Source organism: Lepisma saccharinum, chromosome 24 (genome assembly GCF_977018435.1).
Source record: "Lepisma saccharinum chromosome 24, izLepSacc3.1, whole genome shotgun sequence".
NCBI classification, from domain to species: domain Eukaryota; kingdom Metazoa; phylum Arthropoda; class Insecta; order Zygentoma; family Lepismatidae; genus Lepisma; species Lepisma saccharinum.
Window position 1 is genome coordinate 44314070 of NC_139252.1, and position 20743 is coordinate 44334812.

General features: G+C 38.5%; 1 protein-coding gene across 3 annotated transcripts in view; it reads right to left on the minus strand.

Annotated features, from left to right (window-relative positions):
* Window positions 1-20743, minus strand: part of LOC145978052 (polyamine-transporting ATPase 13A3-like) — a 104680-nt gene that overhangs the window by 14094 nt on the left and 69843 nt on the right. Inside the window, exons 17-23 of one of the 3 annotated variants that reach the window (XR_014440651.1) lie at window positions 19833-20082; window positions 18335-18558; window positions 8318-8469; window positions 6860-7032; window positions 5051-5192; window positions 2850-4681; window positions 1201-1560 (exon numbers count right to left, since the gene is read on the minus strand). Coding sequence is in view for 1 of the 3 variants with exons in the window: in XM_083110458.1 (XP_082966584.1) it covers window positions 4314-4681; window positions 5051-5192; window positions 6860-7032; window positions 8318-8469; window positions 18335-18558; window positions 19833-20082 (1309 nt within the window). In the remaining 2 variants the exon portion in view is untranslated. Of the gene's footprint in view, window positions 1-1200; window positions 4682-5050; window positions 5193-6859; window positions 7033-8317; window positions 8470-18334; window positions 18559-19832; window positions 20083-20743 lie in introns of those variants that run through there. The other 2 variants (XR_014440650.1, XM_083110458.1) reach the window with 2 other exon arrangements.

A 20743-nucleotide genomic window follows, 5' to 3' on the forward strand; every position in this document is an offset into this window, starting at 1 on the left:
AGATTAAAAGACAGTGTGAAGAAATATATCGAAATATTAATCTGCTTTTTCTTTTCAATGAAAATGTTGGAAACTCTAGTTATTGTCACAGATCTTACTAACTACAATGAAAAGATTAAATTTGTTTATTATCTTTCGTTCAATAAGTCAAGAGGGTCGAAATTACAATGTGTAAAATAATTTACGTGTAGTCTTTATACACAGAAATGTAACATTGCCCTTGTACCAATAACTTTCGCTTTTGCTACAAGGATATAGACATTTAAGTTTTTGTATTGAGATTGTATAGCTACACAGAATATCTGCATTATCTGGTTGATTAATTTTAAAGTTAAAGACAATTTAATTGATTAGGTAACTTGGAAAGTTTGCGGTCAACCTAACATGCAGGGTTTTGATTTAATCAATTGATTTTTACATACAACAGTTCATACAAAAGGGGTTACGAGTTTTACTGTAGCTGACAAATATTCCCAATAATATTTTTCAAATATATACAATGTTTAAATTTTTCCGCCAGGAAGTTTCTAACGGTTTTCAACCCGTTCTTTGTGCTATGCTAGGAATTTTTGTAGTGGCCATAGTGACTTCCTAAATGAAAATTTTGGTATAAATATTCAATATTCTACTTTTCTCTTCTAACTATATTCGTCGGTAAGGTAAATGTCAAAATTTAACTTCATAAATATAGCTTAATTCTCTATGATAAAAATACGACAAGGCGTTTATAGCGTTAAGACGATCGCCTCCAGATGATGACGTCTTGACTGAGCGCTGTGGCCTGAACCTCAAGATGGTCTTGGTTCAATACCCTTGCTTCAATCATGTAAAATGCCTTCTCCTGCTTTGATTTCGGCATGTACGCATACAGCGCCACTAGTGGCGGTTACCTACACAGACATATACAGGCAAAAACTTGAGGTCTTTATATTTTATTTCCTGAGCATTACCTTTGTTGGTTACAAACCATAGATTAGCATGACGCCAGTAAACTGCTGCAAATTCGTATCCCCTTGTCTCCCCTGAAATTGATATTTGGGATGAAGGGCTCAGGCCCGTACCCAGGATTTGTTTGAGGGGGGCCAATCCCGAAACCTTGGTTATATATATATATATAAATTGTCATGAATATATGTCACTTATTAAATATTTAATAATATATATATATAAATGTAGTAAATTAATTCCTTTAACGACTGGTTCAAATAATAATGATAATAATGTCAAGAAATTAGAAGATAGGTGAAATGTTTTTTATAAGTGTTACATATTATTTAATTATTGCTTTTTATTAAAAAGTGATAATTAAATTTTCATACTTTTATTGTGTTATGTTTTTACAATAGTGTAAATCTATTAATGGTCTCTCGAAAGGGAATATTTCCTTATAAGAGTTGTAGCTGGCATACTTAGACATTGTAGAAATTTTATGTACTTACTCTTTTCCGTTGAATCCGATGAAAAGAAAACTTAGCATTCAAGAAATGTGGCTAATAAAAGGACAGTCGGTTGTGCATCCCACACCATCTTCATTGAAGCAGTGTGTGTTATTGTTCACATCTGCAAAATCGATTGCAAATTAAAGATAACTAGGTGGAGGGACAAAAAAATGAGAAACTTTAAGAAGACATTAGTTTCCTATTAAATTAACATGTAAGTGCTATGTTTTATTCCCGACGAAAGAAGGTGAGAAATGGAGGAGAAATGACAGGTCAAACAGGTATATTTGTTATACCACCAACGCTATGGAATTATCATCATAATGAAGAACATGACTGAATGTGAATTAACCACAAAAAGAGGACTTTTTCTGATGAAGACTGCAGTTCGAAAAAAGTCAAAACAGGGAGTAAACATGGTGAACTGTCCCGACCAAATTGAAACATTTAGTAGCTTCGCATAAATGATTATAAAACTGAAATTACTAAATATAGTAGACTGCAGACTTCTGGAGTCTGCCTCTCTCCAGAGACAACACATTCATTTACACAAGAAGAAAATCTAAATTCTTGCAAAATCTTAAAAATTATCAGTTATTTTTGTAGCTTTGCATCAAAATATTTCATGGCTCGAGGGGTGGCATGGCCCCCTTGGCCCCCCCTGGGTACGGGCCTGCCCTATTTTGAGCCACTTTCACGTTAGAAGCAATCGAAGTTAGGGTTTTCCATTACACATAATTCCTTTCACCACGGACAATGGAAGCAAAGGATCCGGGAGAGGGAGAAAGATCAATTCATACTTTGGCGTACGCAGAATTTATTTTCGGGAGGGGCTGTAATTGTAAAGGTGATTAGTGCATAGCTGCTTTCTAGGGGGAAGCATGCACAATAAGATATTTCATATATTTAGAGTTTTCCACTCTCAAAATTGGCAATCAAGGGTCATTTCAAGGCGAGTTTTAAATTTACCACTCTGTTGTTCTCTTCAGAGTTATTCACATAGAACCTCCTTGATGGCGCAGTGGTTGTGCCGTCGCCTTGTAATCAAGGGGTCCCGGGTTCGATACCCGGTGGAGGCACATGGCACAGTGGTTCGGATTCCACTTTTAAAAAAATTGTAGGTCCAGTCCCGATTAGCCTTACTGTGCATAAAGTGGACTTAAAACACCAAATCAATCAATTAATCAATCGATGAACCGAGTTATTCACACCTTTGTTTGAAAATATTAAATTTCTCAAAATTTCGGAGGGGGCTGTACCTCCTTCAGCCCCTCTGCATACGCCAAGGCTGGTTTCTATGCTCCACATTTGAATTTGAATCAGGAAAGTTACTTTATGACAATGATATCTTATACACTATGGTAATATGTTTAGACCATTCTGCTGTAGTAAAAATTTCTAATAACCCACCTCACACTGCAAGAGACCACAGTTCTTGAAACACTTCACTGTCTTCTCTGCATCAACTGTATAGGACGTTGATCTTGAATATCAATGTCCAAGTATCTTGAAGCGTTGGATAACTAAGTACATTTGTCCTCATGTTCCAGACCATGGGCGCGGCTTGTCCAACAGCAAGCAAATCTATTTCCCACGACTTCACCAGAGATAAGATTAATAATTTATTGCTGCATCTGTATTTTTTGTGATTTGTAAATACACTGTTCTCTTTTGCACTTGTACTGCTATGCACGCTTATTCACTTCTGCGACACACGCTACTGTAGTTAGGTTCAATTATGGTTTGTAAACGTGAAGAGTTTTTTTTGGATTTGTTACTAGATGATCAGGGTAAAGAATGTTTTGTAAATTAATTCTTACTTCGTCTACCAACTTCCCTGCATTTTCTACCTTATACACGACAGTCATAATAAGTTACTGGTAATCAGTCTGATCCATTGATTTTCTCATACCCAATTCTACTATTTCTGATATCTTTAGGGAGAATTCTCGATACCCCACACTTGGCATCATAATCTTGTCGAAGGCAACTGTTGAGTAAGGGATATTGCGTGCAGGAGACTCTCAGAGATATGCCATGAGGACCCAGCCTATGTTCTTGATAGGGTCGCTCATACAAGACAGGTCTGGGGCCTGAGCTAGACTAACCAGACAACTCTGGCTCTCAAGGTTGGGGTTTGGGAAAACTGTATTCTTACGAAATCGGAAGGAAAGGTAATCGAATGACCAAACGTAGAATAAGGATAAGACTGGCATTTTCTTGAATACCTCAAGAGTACGTATTACGTGTGCAATTTCTATCCAAAATTCAGAATGAATATGAAGTTGTCAGTCACTTACTGTTTTCAATGTGATTAAAAATTATTCACAGAACCATCTGTTCCTGAAACTTCGTTAACCGATTCCCGACCTTACTTCACTTAAAAGCTGAACTAGACAGATTCTTACTCAACTTATGAGTAGAATCGGATTATATTCACCAAGTCTGTGAATCTAGAAATGGATGTGAAGAATCACAAAGAAGGAAAAGTGTCAACTTGCTGAAAAGCGCATTTGATGATTAGAGGTTGAATATACTGAAACTCCCTTTCTTGTTTTCAGCACTATGGAGTCACGACTTCATCAACGCTGATTTGCAAGCACAAGATTAAGCCAATTAGCTCGTGAAATCAAATATCGCTTATGAGGTACTCGGACGATATACGTAGTACTACACTTCGTAATTATAGACACGAACATTTATTTTAATGCCATTACGACAATGTTTATACGGAAGTTTATCGAGTTTGTGTCCAATATTTGAAAACTCCAGTGATCTGTGTGAGCAGTGGGACTTACGTGCAGGAATCTTCAGTTTGTTTAATAATTCCATGAATCGTATTACTAATTACACGTACACTTTCACTTTACGGAGCTAGCTGTTGCTTTGAGGCTCGCGTCTCCATCTATCGGGAACAGATGGAATCTCAACTTTACGTAAAACCGGAGGAGGCTTCCTGAGAGTCCCGTAGAGAGAAGCGGTGCTCCATCTGTCGGGGCGCTCGTGCTGCTGGGTGAGCGTCGCATAGCCACCGCGGAAAGTGCTCATGGAGCGTCGGACCGGGCTGCGAACCACTCCGGGGGAACCCGGTTCCTCCGGATCCAGGAAAACGTCGCACGACGTCACGCTTCCGTTCCGTTTCAGCCCACCAGAGGCATCTGGTGGCGTGATTGTGCTTCGACCGTTGATTCGGTGGAGTGCTATATCCGTGACATCGTCTGGTGGTGGGCTTTCCTTCCGACCTGAAAAATAAAAATAAATAAAAAACCTTATTATTTGAATAGAACGAAAAAAACAATAATAAAAGGAAGTAAAATTGCTCGAGGAGCATAATATGGAAATAAAACATTTCTGATACTGGGTCGGTTTGTGAAAATAGAAACAAGAGTTTCAATACCAACACAATGGAGGAGAAATAGGTCCAAAAGGAATATCAAGAATCATCATAATAAATAATGAACTCCACTTTCTAAAACCAGTTAACACTACAATTTAATAATAACCCGTTGCGGCTGAGATGTAAAGTGCATGTTTATGTAATGAATGTTGCTTTATCATTTAGAAGTGTGGATTACAGCTGAAAAAAAATACATATTTTTCAGAGAAGTTACCTGTTTGTGGATTCCCAATTCTGGGCCAAGCAGGGTTTTTCTTCAACTCAACTTCCAAGAGTTCGAATGGCTTTGTGGGGCCTCTGAGTCGCTTCAGAGCTGGGACAACTCTCCCCCATATCACACCATCCAGGAACCACACCTGAAAATGGAACAGTAGAAATTATCAGCATTAGGCATAATTTCCTTCTTTACAAACAGATGACACAATGTTCGCAGTTACCTTTATGGAGAACACACGTTCCCTTTGCCAGATATTTATTTGTAAATTAGAGATGATCAAGATTAGAGATATAGCAAAAGGGAGAAAATGTAACCACTTAGCTAAATTTTAAAAAAAAGTAATTTAGACAGACTTTGAAGGGGCGTGCGTCACAAAATCCCTCAATATCCACTCTCAGATAACAATTTTTATTTTAAACGGAGAGAAATATGCAATGAAAACCTTGATAAGCTATTCTTCTCTAAAGTATCTCTTCCTTTAGAAGATAATTTCAAAAGATATGTACGTTTGCACTTGTAGAATTATAAGAGGCTGATTGCATATTAACCAAGATGAGAAAACTCCTGTGGCGCTGCCGTCGAATAGACTCAATAGCAAGCGAGCAGATGAAGCGTGGGAGAGGCAATCAGATGCTTACCACGCAATTAAACCCTTACGTTGCCAAAATGTGCGGCATTCTTCATCGCCGTCACCTTCATTGAGTGTCAATTGTTTGTATCATCATGAATCGTGGTAAAAAACGAAAGCAAGGACATAATATTTAATGCTGTTATAGATTTTGACAACGAAGAAAACCCGGGCACTAGGTTTGGGAAGCGCGAGGAGAAAAAAATGACTGTCCACTTTAGTTCGCGAGTTTTCCATCCCATAAAAATTGCAACTATTTATTTCTTTGGTTCTCAGTCCCAGGAGATTAACAAAGTTACCCTTAACTTGTAATAATAATAAAAATAATATTCTGGGGAATGATCCGTTACGTCTACGCCAAGAGCCAAAAATTGCCAAGCAGAGAGAAGATGTAGAGACCGGAAGGGAGGAATTCCCCCTAGCCTCATTTCTCTTCAAATGATGCCCTGCACATATTTGTATATATGTATGTACACGTGCTTGCGTGTGTATGTATGTGTTTGTGTGGCTACAGCCGGATTGCGCACACTTTTCAGGTTTTATCAGTGGTATCTGATAAGCCGTTGACAAGCTGTCACAATGTACAGGATTGCGCACAAAAAATGAGGCGATGTTGTCAGATGTAAAATGTTCTCAAGCCGTTTTCACTTCTGTTGTGTTTGTTTGTGTGTGTGTGTGTGGACTTACACGTGTTTTTGCTGGAAGGGTAGCATTAGATAGGCATAGAGGATAACCAATATGCATTAACCTAACCTAACTTTTGAGTTTGAGTAAATTGGTATGAAAATTGTATCTTGAAAACATCAATAGTGACTTACTGTATAATGTAAATTGGTATGAAAATTGTATCTTGACTTGCTACATTTACTGGTCAAATTACATTTTTTTTTAATCCTTAAGAGATTTACTATTTTATTTCTAATTTCTCTCACTCTTCTTGTATAAAGAAAAAAACAGTTTTGCGCAGACTTTAAAGCTATCAAAGTGGCAACGTTCGATCAAAATCTGTGCGCAAAACAGGTCAGTGAGATTTGTGCGCAATTCTGGATCGAAAGTGTGCGCAATTCGGTTGCGGCGGTTTGTGTGTGTGTGTATGTTTGTTTGTTTGCATTTTTTTTTAAGAAACCGTTGATACTGAAAGAAACAAGGTGGGACACTTTCAGAATGTATGGCCTTACCTCCCACATGTAGGACAGAAGGAAGTTGGCAACCGTGATAGCGAGTAGAACGAGGTGGTAGCCAATGCAGGGAGCCGGTCGCAGGTGGAGGAGCTCCACGAACCACTCGTCCTGGTACAGGTTGATCACGAACACCAGCGCCGTCGACGCAACTACCCACAAGGTGAACATTTCTGCAAAGAAAACATTGAGAATTACCTTATCTCATTTAACTGTGACATCAACCAAGATTTGTTTACGCAAAATAATAATAATAATAATAATAATAGGGTAAACCGACATAATATCGGATACTTTTTGAAATCACCATAATCAACCCACTAAAATTTAACAGAAATGCATAATTTTTGGTAATATGAACTATTGGTACCTTACATTTTGCCTTGTGATGTGTTTATCTCCCTTATTGTTAAATTATTTGTTGTACAGTACAAAATAGAAAAGCAATGCAAATTTGAGGAATCGAAAAAAGCCGTCCGAATATCGGATAGTGGGTATGCCTAATATCGGATAGGAATTTAACATTATGTAATATATATATTAACATTATATTTGAAATAAAATTACATCTCATGATAGAAGCAACCTATTATTTATTTTCAAACGAGTGTCAGATTGCTCTTGACATACGTTTTGTGCCGCAATTTGGGGTTGGGGAATGTCAATTTGACCAATTTGATATCGATATTTGTCAGGCCTCCCTATTCGATATTAGGCCGAACGCGACCTCGTGGGAAATATAACCTTAATATCAAACAAAGACATTTACCCGAATAGGACCTGCATATCAACATACTCTAATATTTCATCTTTCTATGAAATATAAGTAAGCTATAGTTTCTCCTTACCTTCAATGTGAAAACCTTTGATCACGAAATGCTTCCAAAGCTCAGAAACTGAAAATTTCTGTTTTCGTCGATCGTGCACGCGCAGTGTGCTCAACAGCGTTCCCACTCACAATGAACTGAAGTATTGGTGGCAATCGACGAACGTAGTTCAGTGGATTGTTGCAGATGGCAGCACCCACGAGCCGAGAAATTATGGTATCCGATGGTGAAAGAAAGTAATAATTCTTTTCCCACAATTAATGCATGCGTCACTTCAGATCCAAGAAATGAAATATAAGCTTTGTTCAGCGCTCTCGTGTAAAATAAATACTTCTCCTATAGGAAGAAATTAGAATGTAGAAATACTCATGAATGTCGTCGCAGAGCAAGCTGTACTTTTTCCCACAATTGACGCATGTGCAGCATGCACCGCATGCGTTCACAAGACGCTTCTGCCGACATCTACATAGCATTCATCAATAGAAAGAAATTAAGGTCACACACATACTACATTGTTGCCCATTGCAACAACCTTACAATTCGAGATGCCTCGGTGTTTCTGAACTTCAGTATTGCGTCCTTCTGTCAGAATATTAAAGCTTAATATGTAGTAGCACCAATAGGAACTCACTGTTCGTGTAGAAGTTCTTCCTGAATGGAGCCCCCTTGGAGAAGATGACAGCAGCGATGACGTAGGAGCCCAAGTTGGCGAGGAAGTTGCTCGTCTGTTCGTAGCTGGGGTCAGGAGGGAACTTCCCTCGGATGTATCTGAAGGGTTCGAACCTGTAATTCAAGGAGAACGTCTTTGTATACGCTTGCAACACACCTGAATGAACTTGTACTGTAACGAGAGCGATGAGAGGAGACGAGATTTGGTACAGTCAATAAGGAAATCTTACTTATTCTCGGTCTCGTCACAAGTAACAAAAGCCTGTCTTGTATAGTAAACATCAGTGTAAAGAATGTATTGTATAGGTGATACTATTAATATTACCAATTTATTCATTAATTTACACGCGTGCCGTTTTGAAGAGAAAGAATGCATGAATTGATTTATTTTACTTTGCGTTTCTGCCAGCCTTGGCTATTTGCGAAGATGAGAATGAAAGGTAATGAGATGAAGCAAATGAAGGGGCAATCACAAACACATAACACAAGTTCTATAGAGGATTTTACTGGCCATGAGTCCAGACGGTAGAGCCTGGTTAATCTGCAAAATGCAGTCCAGAATGTACTACGTGAAAGTGAGGTTGACATTTTGGTGTACTAGGTGGAAGGGTTACCCTTTACACACTCGTTTTTGAAGAGAAAAAAAAAACAGTTCATGCAATCTACATGATCAATGCAACAACAATATATCAAAGATAACTAAACAATCAGAATTGGATTGGAATAACGTAAAAATCAGAAGAATTTAATTGGGCTGTATAATACCCTTCCGAAAATATAGGTGAATGATAGCTATGAACCAGCATAACTGGTATATCAAAGGTACGTGTTACACTAAGTTAACAAGTATATTAATTAATTTCATCATATATGAAATGCAATGGATAATTTTTGGACAGTTTTTAACAAGTTTAATAAATGTATAGGAACAATAATCAATAATAATGATATATATATATATATATATATATATATATATATATATATATATATATATATATATATATAACAATAATAATAAAATTGTTTCTAAATAATAATTGATTCTCTCTGCTGATTATTTTAGAGGCTATCGTTATCAATCCACATTGTAGTTTATTGCATAAGGCGCTATCTGTCATTATTTCTGTGTTGATTCCCCCTCCCCCATTTGTCTGAATTGAAGTAAAATCAATATAATGATACCAATTCTACAAAAAAACTAAACAAAATAGTGTTAAGCAAATTATCTACTAAATAAATTAAACCTTCACCACTACGTGAAGTTACTTCCAATCCCTTGTTGAACCCTTCCGTCACGTCGGGTGTCCGGTTCAACTAGGAGCTAAGCGTGTGCCAGCTGCAAGTGGAGCGAAGTGGAGTGTTGCCACAATATGAGGGCACAATTTCCCTTTCCAAGGGGCAAAATTTCCCTTTTTGGACCAATTTTTCCTTTCACCTAAGCAAATTATATAATAATAATAGTAATAATAATAATAATAATTAGTAGTAGTAGTAACATTACTAGTGGTGGTGGTGGAAGCAGTAGTAGTACGTAGTTAAGTATTCCGTTGAATTCGTTATTCGTTTGAATAAAAAACTATTTTTTAAAAATTTCACGTTTCAGTTTCATCACTTTCTTGGTCAGGAATCCATTTAATCGTTAATCATCATCGTTTCTATTTATCCAAAGATGCATAAAAGCAACGTACAATAAACAAATAAACTTAAAGGAGCAGAAACAAGTAGGAATAGCAAAATAAATAAATAACATAAAAATGTGAATATGAAATTCAAAATTAACATAAACTGTAAAAATGTTGTAAGATGACCTCAAAATTTCCCTACAATTGTGGTATTTTTCATCGAAATTCCCTTTTCCCTTTTGGCTAAAATTTCGGTCCGAATTTTCCTACGAAAGGGAAATTTCCCTTCATGTGGCAACACTGGCGAAGTGATTCAGAATACCTGCTCTGATATCTGTAGACTGGCAGAGGCGTCTCGTGAACGCATGCGGTGCATGCTGCGCATGCTTCAATTGTGGGAAAAAGGACAGCTTGCTCTGAGACGACATTCATGAGCATTTCTACATTCTAATTTCTTCATATAGGAGAAGTATTTACTTTACACGAGAGCTCTGAACTAAGCTTATATTACATTCTTGTATCGGCAGGCACGTATCCAGGATTTCCTTTCGGGGGGGCTCAACACCATTTTTTAAGGGGTATAGTAAGAACCTCACAATTGTATTTTCAAGACCAGTGGTGGCAATTGGGTTCCAAAAAAAGGGGGGGGGGGTGCGGAGGGCGTTGCAAAGAAAGTTTACTTTCTCTTGGCAGACAAGGTTTAACATTAAGAGGCCATAATGTTGAGGCAAGAAAATAAAAAATGGGGAGCAACTATCGCCACTGTAAGGCTGTCATTTTAATCAGAACGTGAAATCGGAACATTTTTTACCACTCGACTCCTCTGTTTCCATGCATTAACATTGTGTGCCGGAACCATCTCAGTATGTGTGTTTGTCCATTTCTTCTCATCTGGCATAAAAACATCTATGGTGTCTCTGAGTGTTTTTACGAAGCTGTTACACATGCACGGGATGGACAGTCCACTCGACAACGCGAGATTCAAACTGGACGCAGACAGTTCTCGAGTATTTCTCTCTGATTCGAACCTGAACACCACTAACGTGTCTTGTCCTCCCATGTTTGCAGCTCGTATAAAAGCCAAAACCCACCAAATTATTCAGATTCAGGCCTTAGCACTCTCAAGTGTTCAAAAATGCCTGTCACAGCTTCCGCTGTCTTGTCATATATCGGCACGAAACAAAGGAAGTCTACTCGAATACAGGTGGATCACGAAACAATTAATGCACAGTGAAAACCCTTCCGTTCCCAACACATCTAATGTTTCGTTTCCCAGTATGATCAAATGCTTACTCATTTATCTCCAGTGACGTGCCCAAGGGAGGGTTGGTGAGGTTATAACCCCATTTGACCCGGTATTCCTTTTTTTTTAAAAAAAAAAAGCAACGTCAAAGACAGAAAAAAATTGCCAAATCAGGACTGACCACCAAAAATAGTATGCGTAACCCCTCTCCCTTCCAAAAATCCTGGGCACGCCACTCTTTATCTCGGACATATTTTCTTTTAAAATCAACTCACCAGAAGTTTTTATCATTCCGTATTGGAGATTGAAGTAAGATGCGTTCTTCCTGCAGGTTTGGATATGATCCTTTAGGGTGCTGTCGTCTGCCTGCCTTCACACCTAACCTTAACAAGGCCCTAATTTTCCATCCTTGTGACTTGGATTTTCAAGACTTAGGAAGGTTTCAGACTGAAGGGACACGCAATACATGTCAATTGGAATGGACCAATCAACAGCAACGTTTCACACCGTAGCGACACAAAAGGCCGCACAAACCTAATTTCGACTTGTGAAATCCTCAGGCGACACGGTGTGAAATCTCCCTTATTAGGCCACTGTCATTGTCACCTCGAAGTAGTAGCTCTTGTTGACCACAGAAGAAATAAATTCTCCTCAACCGGTGGGAATGCTCCTCAGTTTTCTTCTCTCTCCTATATTTTCTGTGCTTGTTCACTATACAGGCAACACCTTACGATTTGATATACTACACAGGACATGTACTATGCAGACATTTTAACGAAAAATCGGTTAAGTCAAGGATGGCTAGGTGGCTCAGTTGGTAGAGCCTGCAATTTCCGCCTAAAATGTCTACATATGCAACATCTTCCTTTCTCTTCTCCACATTCATAAAACTTTCGGCTGTCTCTTTATGGTAGTTAAGTGTTTCAATGTGTTTCGAACCCAGTAGGCTTAAACAAAAGTTGTTTTTTTTTTACCATGAAATTCTCGGACTGCATATACGAAATTTAGTTCTGGCAAAACTAAATCATCACTCAAAACTTTGATTTTCAATTGATCTATGCAGCTTATTTCTGTTTTAATAAACCACTCCAATATCCGGTACTGCTGAAATATTCACTTCAGAGAGAGAGAGGCCTTGATCTGTTCGGCCCTCGAACCGAGCTAGCACTACTCTGAGGCCCCGGAAGTTCTGCTGTCGTCAATGTCTTCATTTTCGAATCACTATATCTTATAAAGCAACCAGAGGACGCTGACTGATATGATCACCAATCGACTGTATGAATTGTTTTACCTCTGAAATCTCATTAACCGATTCTTTGTACAGATCAACCGAAAAATTGAATCCGCGAATTTATATGCTCATTATATTCTAGAACGTTCCGCAGATAAAACGATTCGTTAATATTGCCAGTAGTTGACTCCTTGTCTCATTCAAAAACGTACCCTCTCCCGCCTTCCAGAGATTAGAAATTACAACGAATAACCCTACGTGTGGCGCTACCTTTGTTGTGCAGCTTCAAAATGCTGACAAGTCTCTACATAGTGCTCAAGTGAGCTGCGACAATACCGAAAGCGCAAGAAAAGTTTACGTGCAATATTATCAACAACAGGGTTATAGAACATTCTCCGTCTTGCCTCGATAATTTTCTATCTCCTTAAATCATCGTCACATTATTCAAAAAGCCAAAAACCTAATTTTATCTAGTGTAAAATAGAAAATTTCCTTGGGGGGGGGGGGGGTCGAGCAACCTGAACCCCACCTTGGATACGTGCTATTAACAATAACAGGGTTATAGAACATTCTCCGTCTTGTCTCGATAATTATTTCTCCCAAATTATCATCACATTATTCAAGAAGCCAAAATCCTAATTTTATCTAGTGTAAACAGAAAAAAATCCTGAAGGGGGGCTCGAGCCTCCTCATTCCCACCTTGGATACGTGCTATTGACAACTATTGACAATAATAAGGTTATAGAACGCTCTCCGTCTTGTCTCGATAACTATTTCTCTCAGATTTATAAATTTATTATCTTTATATTATTCAAGACGGCAAAAATCTAATTTTATCCAGTGTAAATTGAAAATTTTCCTGAGAGGGGGCTCGAGCCACCTCATAGCCACCTTGGATAAGTGCTATTAACAATAACAGGGGTATAAACATGCTCCGTCTTGCCTCGATAATTATTTCTCTCCTTACATTATTTTCACATTATTCAAGAAGCCAAAACCCTAATTTTATCTAACGTAAACTGAAAAATTTCCTGGGGATAGGGTCGAGCCCCCTGTGCCCCATCTTGGATACGTGATATTATCAATAACAGGGTTACGGAACATTCTCCGTGTTGCCTCGATAATTATTTATTTCCTTAAATTATTGTCACATTATTTTATTTCACACCACAAGAAACCAAAAACCTCATTTTATCTAGTGTAAACCTAAAACTTTCGGGGGGGCTCGAGCCCCCAAAGCCCCCCTCTGGATACGTGCCTGGAAGTGCCCCACCTAGTGGTTGCATGACCTTGTCGCTGGTGGTGGGGCTTGCGTGCTCTAAAGATCCTCTAGGCTATGCTGGCGGTAGCACAGCTACCGGTAGGGTCACCCATGCCAGACAGACTAGAGGGGAGGAGCCAGACAAAGAAGCAACCAATCGGTCAACGGCTCTGACGACGGATGAAGATACATAAACATCCCAACGGCGAAGGAGGTGGAAGAACCAAAAATCCTCTGCCTTGAGGAAAGGGTGTTGACCCAAAGGCTAAGGGAGTAAACCCTGAAAGAAAATCCTGGTCCCCCAGGTTGGGGGTTGGGCGTGGGGCCAACACCCCCACCCTGGAAAAAATTATCTCGTTAAAAGTAATCAAAGAGCCATCCCCAGACGGAAACATCTGACGACGAACTGGCGAAAGAAAAGGACAATGATATATGGAACTTGGAATGTATGGAGTTTAAATGGAAAAGAGGTAGAAATTGTCTCTGAAATGAAAAAAGACAGGAGTGAAATACTTGGCAGTAACAGAAACTAAGAAGAAAGGACAGGGATGTATAACATTAGAGGATGGATATATGCTAATATATAGTGGAGTACCAAGATCTGAGAGGGCAAGAGCAGGAGTAGGTTGTATCATTCACAAGGACAATATTAAAAACATAACCAACTGGACAGCTATTAACGAAAGAATTATGATAGTATCCATCAAAGACGATAACCATGAAAGGAATTTAATAATAGTGTATGGACCTAACGAAGACGAAACAGTTGAGAAAAGAGAGACTTTTTATGAAGAACTCCAGAGTACCATAGATGATATCACAATAGGAAATATCATCATTCTGGGAGATCTTAATGCAAGAGTAGGCAACAATCCAGAAGAGGCTGAGATGGTTATTGGCAAATTCGGTGAAGAACACTGTTCAGACAATGGACAAAGACTGATAAATCTTTGTATTGCAAATGACCTTATAATTACAAATACAAAAGTCGACCATAAAAAGATACACCTGTATACAAGAGCTGAACCCTCTAAGAACGAAAAATCAATAATCGACTACATAATCATAAACAGAGACCAAATGAAATATGTAAGAGATGCAAGAGTTTGGAGAGGCCCGGAAATTGGCAGTGACCACTATCTTCTTACAATGAAATTAGTAACACAAGTTAAAGAATAGAATCTTAAGACAAAGAAAAAGCATGTGTCAGAATCCCTCAAAAGTTATAAGTTGAAGGAGAAGAAATATCAGGATATCTATAAAGAGAAAGTCAAGGATAAAATAGATAAGCTAGGGACAGGAAGGGATACAATAGGTTTGGAAGAAAGTTGGATGAATTTCAAGAAAATAGTGCTAGATGCAACAAAGGAAGTATGTGGCCCATACATAATAGGAATAAAGAAGAAGAGGACCCCATGGTGGACAGAGGAAGTAAAAGAACAAGTGAAACAAAAGAAACAAGCATGGCATAAATATTTAACAACAAAAGACAAAGAAGACTACCAAAAATACAAGTTGGAAAGACAACGCACTAAAGAAATGGTCATTCTTGCAAAGAAAGAAGCATGGGAAGAATTTGGTAAATTTATGGAAAATAATTATGAAGAAAACAAGAAACTCTTTTATAAAGTGTTAAAAAATATGAGGAAAGATAAAGAATGTCCACTGAAATTCATCAAAGATAAAAATGGGAAAGTGTTAACAGAAGAAACAGAAGTTATGAATAGGTGGAAGGAATATTTTATGGAATTGTTAGAAGGTACAAATATGGAGGAACAAGCTGATGAAACAACTCTAGAAGTTATATTGGAAGAAGATGACACAATTAAGGAAGAAGAACTTAATAATGCCATAAAAAAGGTAAAAATCGGTAAAGCTGCAGGTCATGACAGGATTACACCAGAAATGGTTAAATATATGGGAAGTACAGGAAATAAATTATTACTCCATACTATTAACCTTGCTTGGAAATACAAAAAGACACCAAAAGACTGGAGAAAAGCAGTGATCACACCAATATTCAAAAAAGGAGACAACCGATTATGTTCAAATCACAGAGGAATTTCATTGTTGAGTGTCCCAGGTAAAATCTATGCAAGAATATTGGAATACAGGCTCAGGCAAGAAATTGAACACCAACTAGAAGAAAGCCAAAGTGGATTTAGATCAAATCGAAGCTGCCAGGACTTAATTTTTACACTAAGACAAATATCAGGAAAAGTGATAGAATATAGAATATAATAAAGAAAAAATCGTATGTGTTTTATTTGGAAAAGTCATTTGACAGGGTACCTTGGATTAAACTATGGGAAGTGCTTCAAAGAAGAAAAGTGAATGATAACCTGATCACTAGCATACAGAGCTTTTACAATAACTGTTGTAACTACATCCGTACAAGTAACATAAAATCTGATGAATTTTATACATCAACTGGAGTAAGACAAGGCTGCATTTTAAGTCCACTTCTGTTCATAATTTTAATTGATGAAATTACAAAAATTTGCAAAGAAAGATTAAACCCTTTACTGTTGGGAATTGGCTCATGAGACCTATACAAATATCAGAACTAGCTTTTGCAGACGATCTCGTTTTATTTGCTAAAACTGAAAAGGACCTACAATATAATTTAGATGTATGGAACAGAGAACTACAAAAGGTAAATATGAGAATTAACACCAGTAAAACAAAAACAATGATAATAAGTAGAGAACATAGAACTCATACCATTAAGATAGAAGACGAGAGCTTGGAACAAATAACAAAGTTCAAGTATTTAGGGTCTATAATAAGCAGCAGTGGGAAAATAGATGAAGAAGTAAATAATAGAATTGCTGCAGCAGGAAGATTATATCATGCTCTAAATAGAAACTTCATAAATAAAAAGGAAATTACGAAGAAGACAAAGTTGACAGTTTACAAAACAACGTATGCACCTACACTAATTTACGGGTGTGAATCATGGCCACTAACAACTAATTATTCTAGCAAACTTGAAGCAACTGAAATGAGATACCTAAGAAGAATAGAAGGAAAAACAAAACGAGATAGAGTAAGGAATCAGACAATTCGAATGAGCCTTAAGACCCAACCTTTACAACAACAAATAGAAGCGTCGCAGTTGAGGTGGTTTGGTCATGTCCACAGAATGAGTGAAGAAAGGATACTTAAAAAGATATGGCAAGCTAAAGTAGATTGAAAGAGACGAAAGGGAAGACCAAGGCAGACCTGGGACGGCTGGATGGAAGAAGTTTTGAGGAGAAGAGGATTGGATACCAACAGGGCAAAAATGTTAGCCAGAGACCGAGAAGGTTGGAGAGCTCTTTGCAAAACCTCTACACCTGACGGTAGAAGAGGATCGACTAAGTAAGTAAGTAAGTATCTGAAGTGACGCATGCATCAATTGTGGGAAAATAATTATTACTTTATTTCACTTCAGATCCAAGAAATGTAATATAAGCTTAGTTGAGCGCTCTCGTGTAAAATAAATACTTCTCGTATATGAAGAAATTAGAATGTAGAAATGCCCATGAATGTCTTCTCAGAGCAAGCTGTCCTATTTCCCACAATTGACGCATGCGTTCACGAGACGCCTCTGAGACTGAGTGGCGTAATACCTGCACTGTGCCATCTATCGGCCTTTCCATTAACCAAACCTTTCTTACTTTAAGCGAGAGAGAAGTCAAAATTCTACACAGGGCTATAGTGTGGAGGAGTGTTGAACTGATCATACCACCTCCAATATGACCGAGATCGACAAAGTGTGACATGTGAGAAATTTACAGGATCTTTTAGTTAGTAGACAGAAAGAGAAAGGGAGGGGGGAGAGAGAGAGAGAATGGAAGACAGAGAAACACGCAGAGAAAGAATTGTGGAAAGAGATGCACAGTAAAGGAAAGAAAAAGGAGGAACGAAGAAAAAAGAGGAGAAGGATAGAGATGCAGATTTAGAAAGAGATAGAGGAAGAGAAATAAAGAGAGACAGAGAAAGAAAAAGAGAAAACAGAACAATAAGAGGGTATATAGAAAAAGAAATAGACGGAGGATAGGAATGAAGAGAGAGAGAGAAACAGGGAGAGAAAGGCAGAAAAAGAGAGAGGAAAAGAAAAAGCAAGAAAGAGAGGAAGGCTGGGGGAGAATAGAAGGAGGGAAACCGAAAGAAAGATATTCATGGAATATTTTAGTTGTTTCAATTGTAAACATCGTGCACTCACAATACAAGGTATAAGTCGACGTGCCTTTCGTGCTGTATATATTCATTATAATCGCAAAGGCTAACCGAAATGTTACATGAAATCCTTCCGTTTAAAGTCCTACCTGTTAGATTTTTGGAAGCATTTATAGAGTTTATGCTAGGAAAAATGTTAAAGGAAACTCTTCCGTTTAAAGCGGGCTTTCCTAATAATGTAACACCAACAATCCACATTTTTCACAGGAAACAGCGTAGGAAATTTTACACTAATCTAACCTGTGTAATAGCCAAAGAGATTAAGGACAACAAGCAGAAGATAAGTCTTGGCAGTGAGAAGAGATGAGCAGAAAGGAACACAAGAGGGAGAGAGCATTTGTAACGGCAAAGTAATAAGTAACTGCGAAAGTAATCATTCTCGAGGACTCGCTTACCACGGCTGGGCCTTACAGTAGAACCAGACTATGACGTAGACGGCCGTCTGCAGGAGGATGAAGGTGGCGATGGAGAGCAGCGGGACCAGGCTCAGCAGGTGGCGCGTCGGTCGCCGCTGCACCAGCACCGAGTGGGCGCCCACGTTGCCGAAGGTGATCATGGGAAGAGCGATGAGAGCGAAGTCCAGGATGAAATACTGATTGTCGTGGGGCTCCGTCGCTATCTGCAAAGGGAACAGTCAAAACATTCAATGCAAATGAATCGAACAAAAATTGTTTTCAAGCATGAAACTTTTTTAATTTTTCATATGAATAAACAATGATGCGTTTCTACACAGGTTATCTCTAACAAAGTTTTTTAGAAAAAAGATGTTAAACTGTATAGTTTTAAATTATAATATTGCAAAGTTACCCATACATAATGCTTTGTTTGAGTTTAAAAAAAAATTAAGTCCACTTATGTACAGATAGCTAATCGGTACTGAAGCTATAGTGCCTTAACAGGTCATCGACCCGAGATCCCTTGAATTGCACCTACGTTACCACTACGCCATTGGGCAGCCCCCCCCCCCAAGCATATTGCAACATGTCGTACAGGTAAATGGGGGATTTGGAAGAATGACCCCCACACGTTCACAATCAGGGCCATTTGTAGAGGTGATGTGATGAGCATCACGCTCCGATCATCTTTTTTCTCCCAAGTATCCACATTTTAGTGGCTGGGTGAACCCAGAGTCATATCGATCTCGCCACCGAAGTTCCCGGGTTCGAATCACAGCGTGGGCACGGATGTTCTTTGTGTCTTTTCAACAGTTTCATCATATTATCACTCATTCTCATCGTAGTGATTAACCAAAATTGAAACATTGTTGACACTAAATAACAAATACAAGATATGCAAAATAATCACAATCTTCATTTGTAATTATCTCTAATTTCTGCATCACTATATGAAATATCCTCGCATCACATGTCCTACTCCAGATGTTTCCAAACTTTTCCGTTTCACGGCGCCCCTATTCAACATTTTCCCTCAGCGACAAGTCCGAATGTAGGCCTCTCTAACACTTGCAACACTCAGTTGCACCTTTCATCAAAGTGGGAAAAGCACCAAGGTAGAAATTTATTTTTAGAACACAAGGGAGCATAGTAAAATTTTATATCTTGAGTCAGTGATAAAAACTTTATATACATTTCTTTTCCAAATCTTAAAATTGAAATTGAATTAAAAATATTTTGACCTTGTTCTCAAATTCACACTTGAGTCCACTATTTAAATAGAAGCTGGGTTCGACTTGCTTCCTTTCCAGAAACATCTATCGCTTTGTTGATGAATAGAGTTCCTTGCCTTTTTGTACTTCTTAATGGCGACCCTTCCTGGCAACCCTTATCCATGTTTCCTCGCTACAATTTCACCATTTCAGAAGTTTTCCTTAATGTCTGGGAGGGCAAGTGCCCCTTCCCCCCCTGCGAGTGCCCTTGCATTCTAGAGACTCACCCAGAAGACGATGAGGACGCTGACGAACTGCAGGAAGCAGGTGGAGACGCCCAGCTTGAAGGCCTCGATGGAGGAGACGAGCGTCGAGCGTCCCTGGCGGATGAGGTCGGGGACGCAGGCGACGCTCTCACGGCGAGAGGTGAAGGGCGCCGCCACCGACGCCTCGGCCACGGACAGGGAGATCCCCGCCTGAGCCGTCTTCAGGGCGCCGCAGTCGTTGCAGCCGTCGCCGCACATCGCCACCTGGCGCCTGCAACGGGAATTATACGCACTTGTTATGTTTCATCCAAAGAAGTACAAGGAGGAGATCGTGACAGGTACATTCAACGAACGAAATATCCACTCTACAACTTCATAACCTTTCTCTTCGCCGTCAACTCTCAGATTTAACACTACTCTTCAGAATCATTAATGGACAACTTTTCACCAGCGAACTCTTGCCACTTCTTAATATCAGAATCCCACGTCCCAACAGTAAATGCAACAACTTCTTTTACATTAAATCTTCAAGGCTATCTTTAGAACATAGATCACTTCTCTACATGCTACAAACCATTTACAACTCATTAAAAGACGCTCCGGGCTTCCATTTATCAAAGCAGACTTACAGAACGGCGTGCATAAAGCAGCTGAAGAGCAAATAATATTCTTTTTGCCCTAGTTGTTATTATTCTTGTTATACATATATGTATATGTGTATGTATGTGTTCATCTTATTATTTTGTTTATTTCTTTTCCGGTTGATACTCTGATGTAAAATGGATTTTTCTGTATTCATGAATTTTCAAATAAATAAATAAAAAATAACTACCTTAAAAGAATTATCTCCGAGAGACCTGAAAAAATCAAATATATTTTCATTCAGTGACACTGAGAAGCCCAAAAGAATCCCACGCTCTTTCAGATTTTAA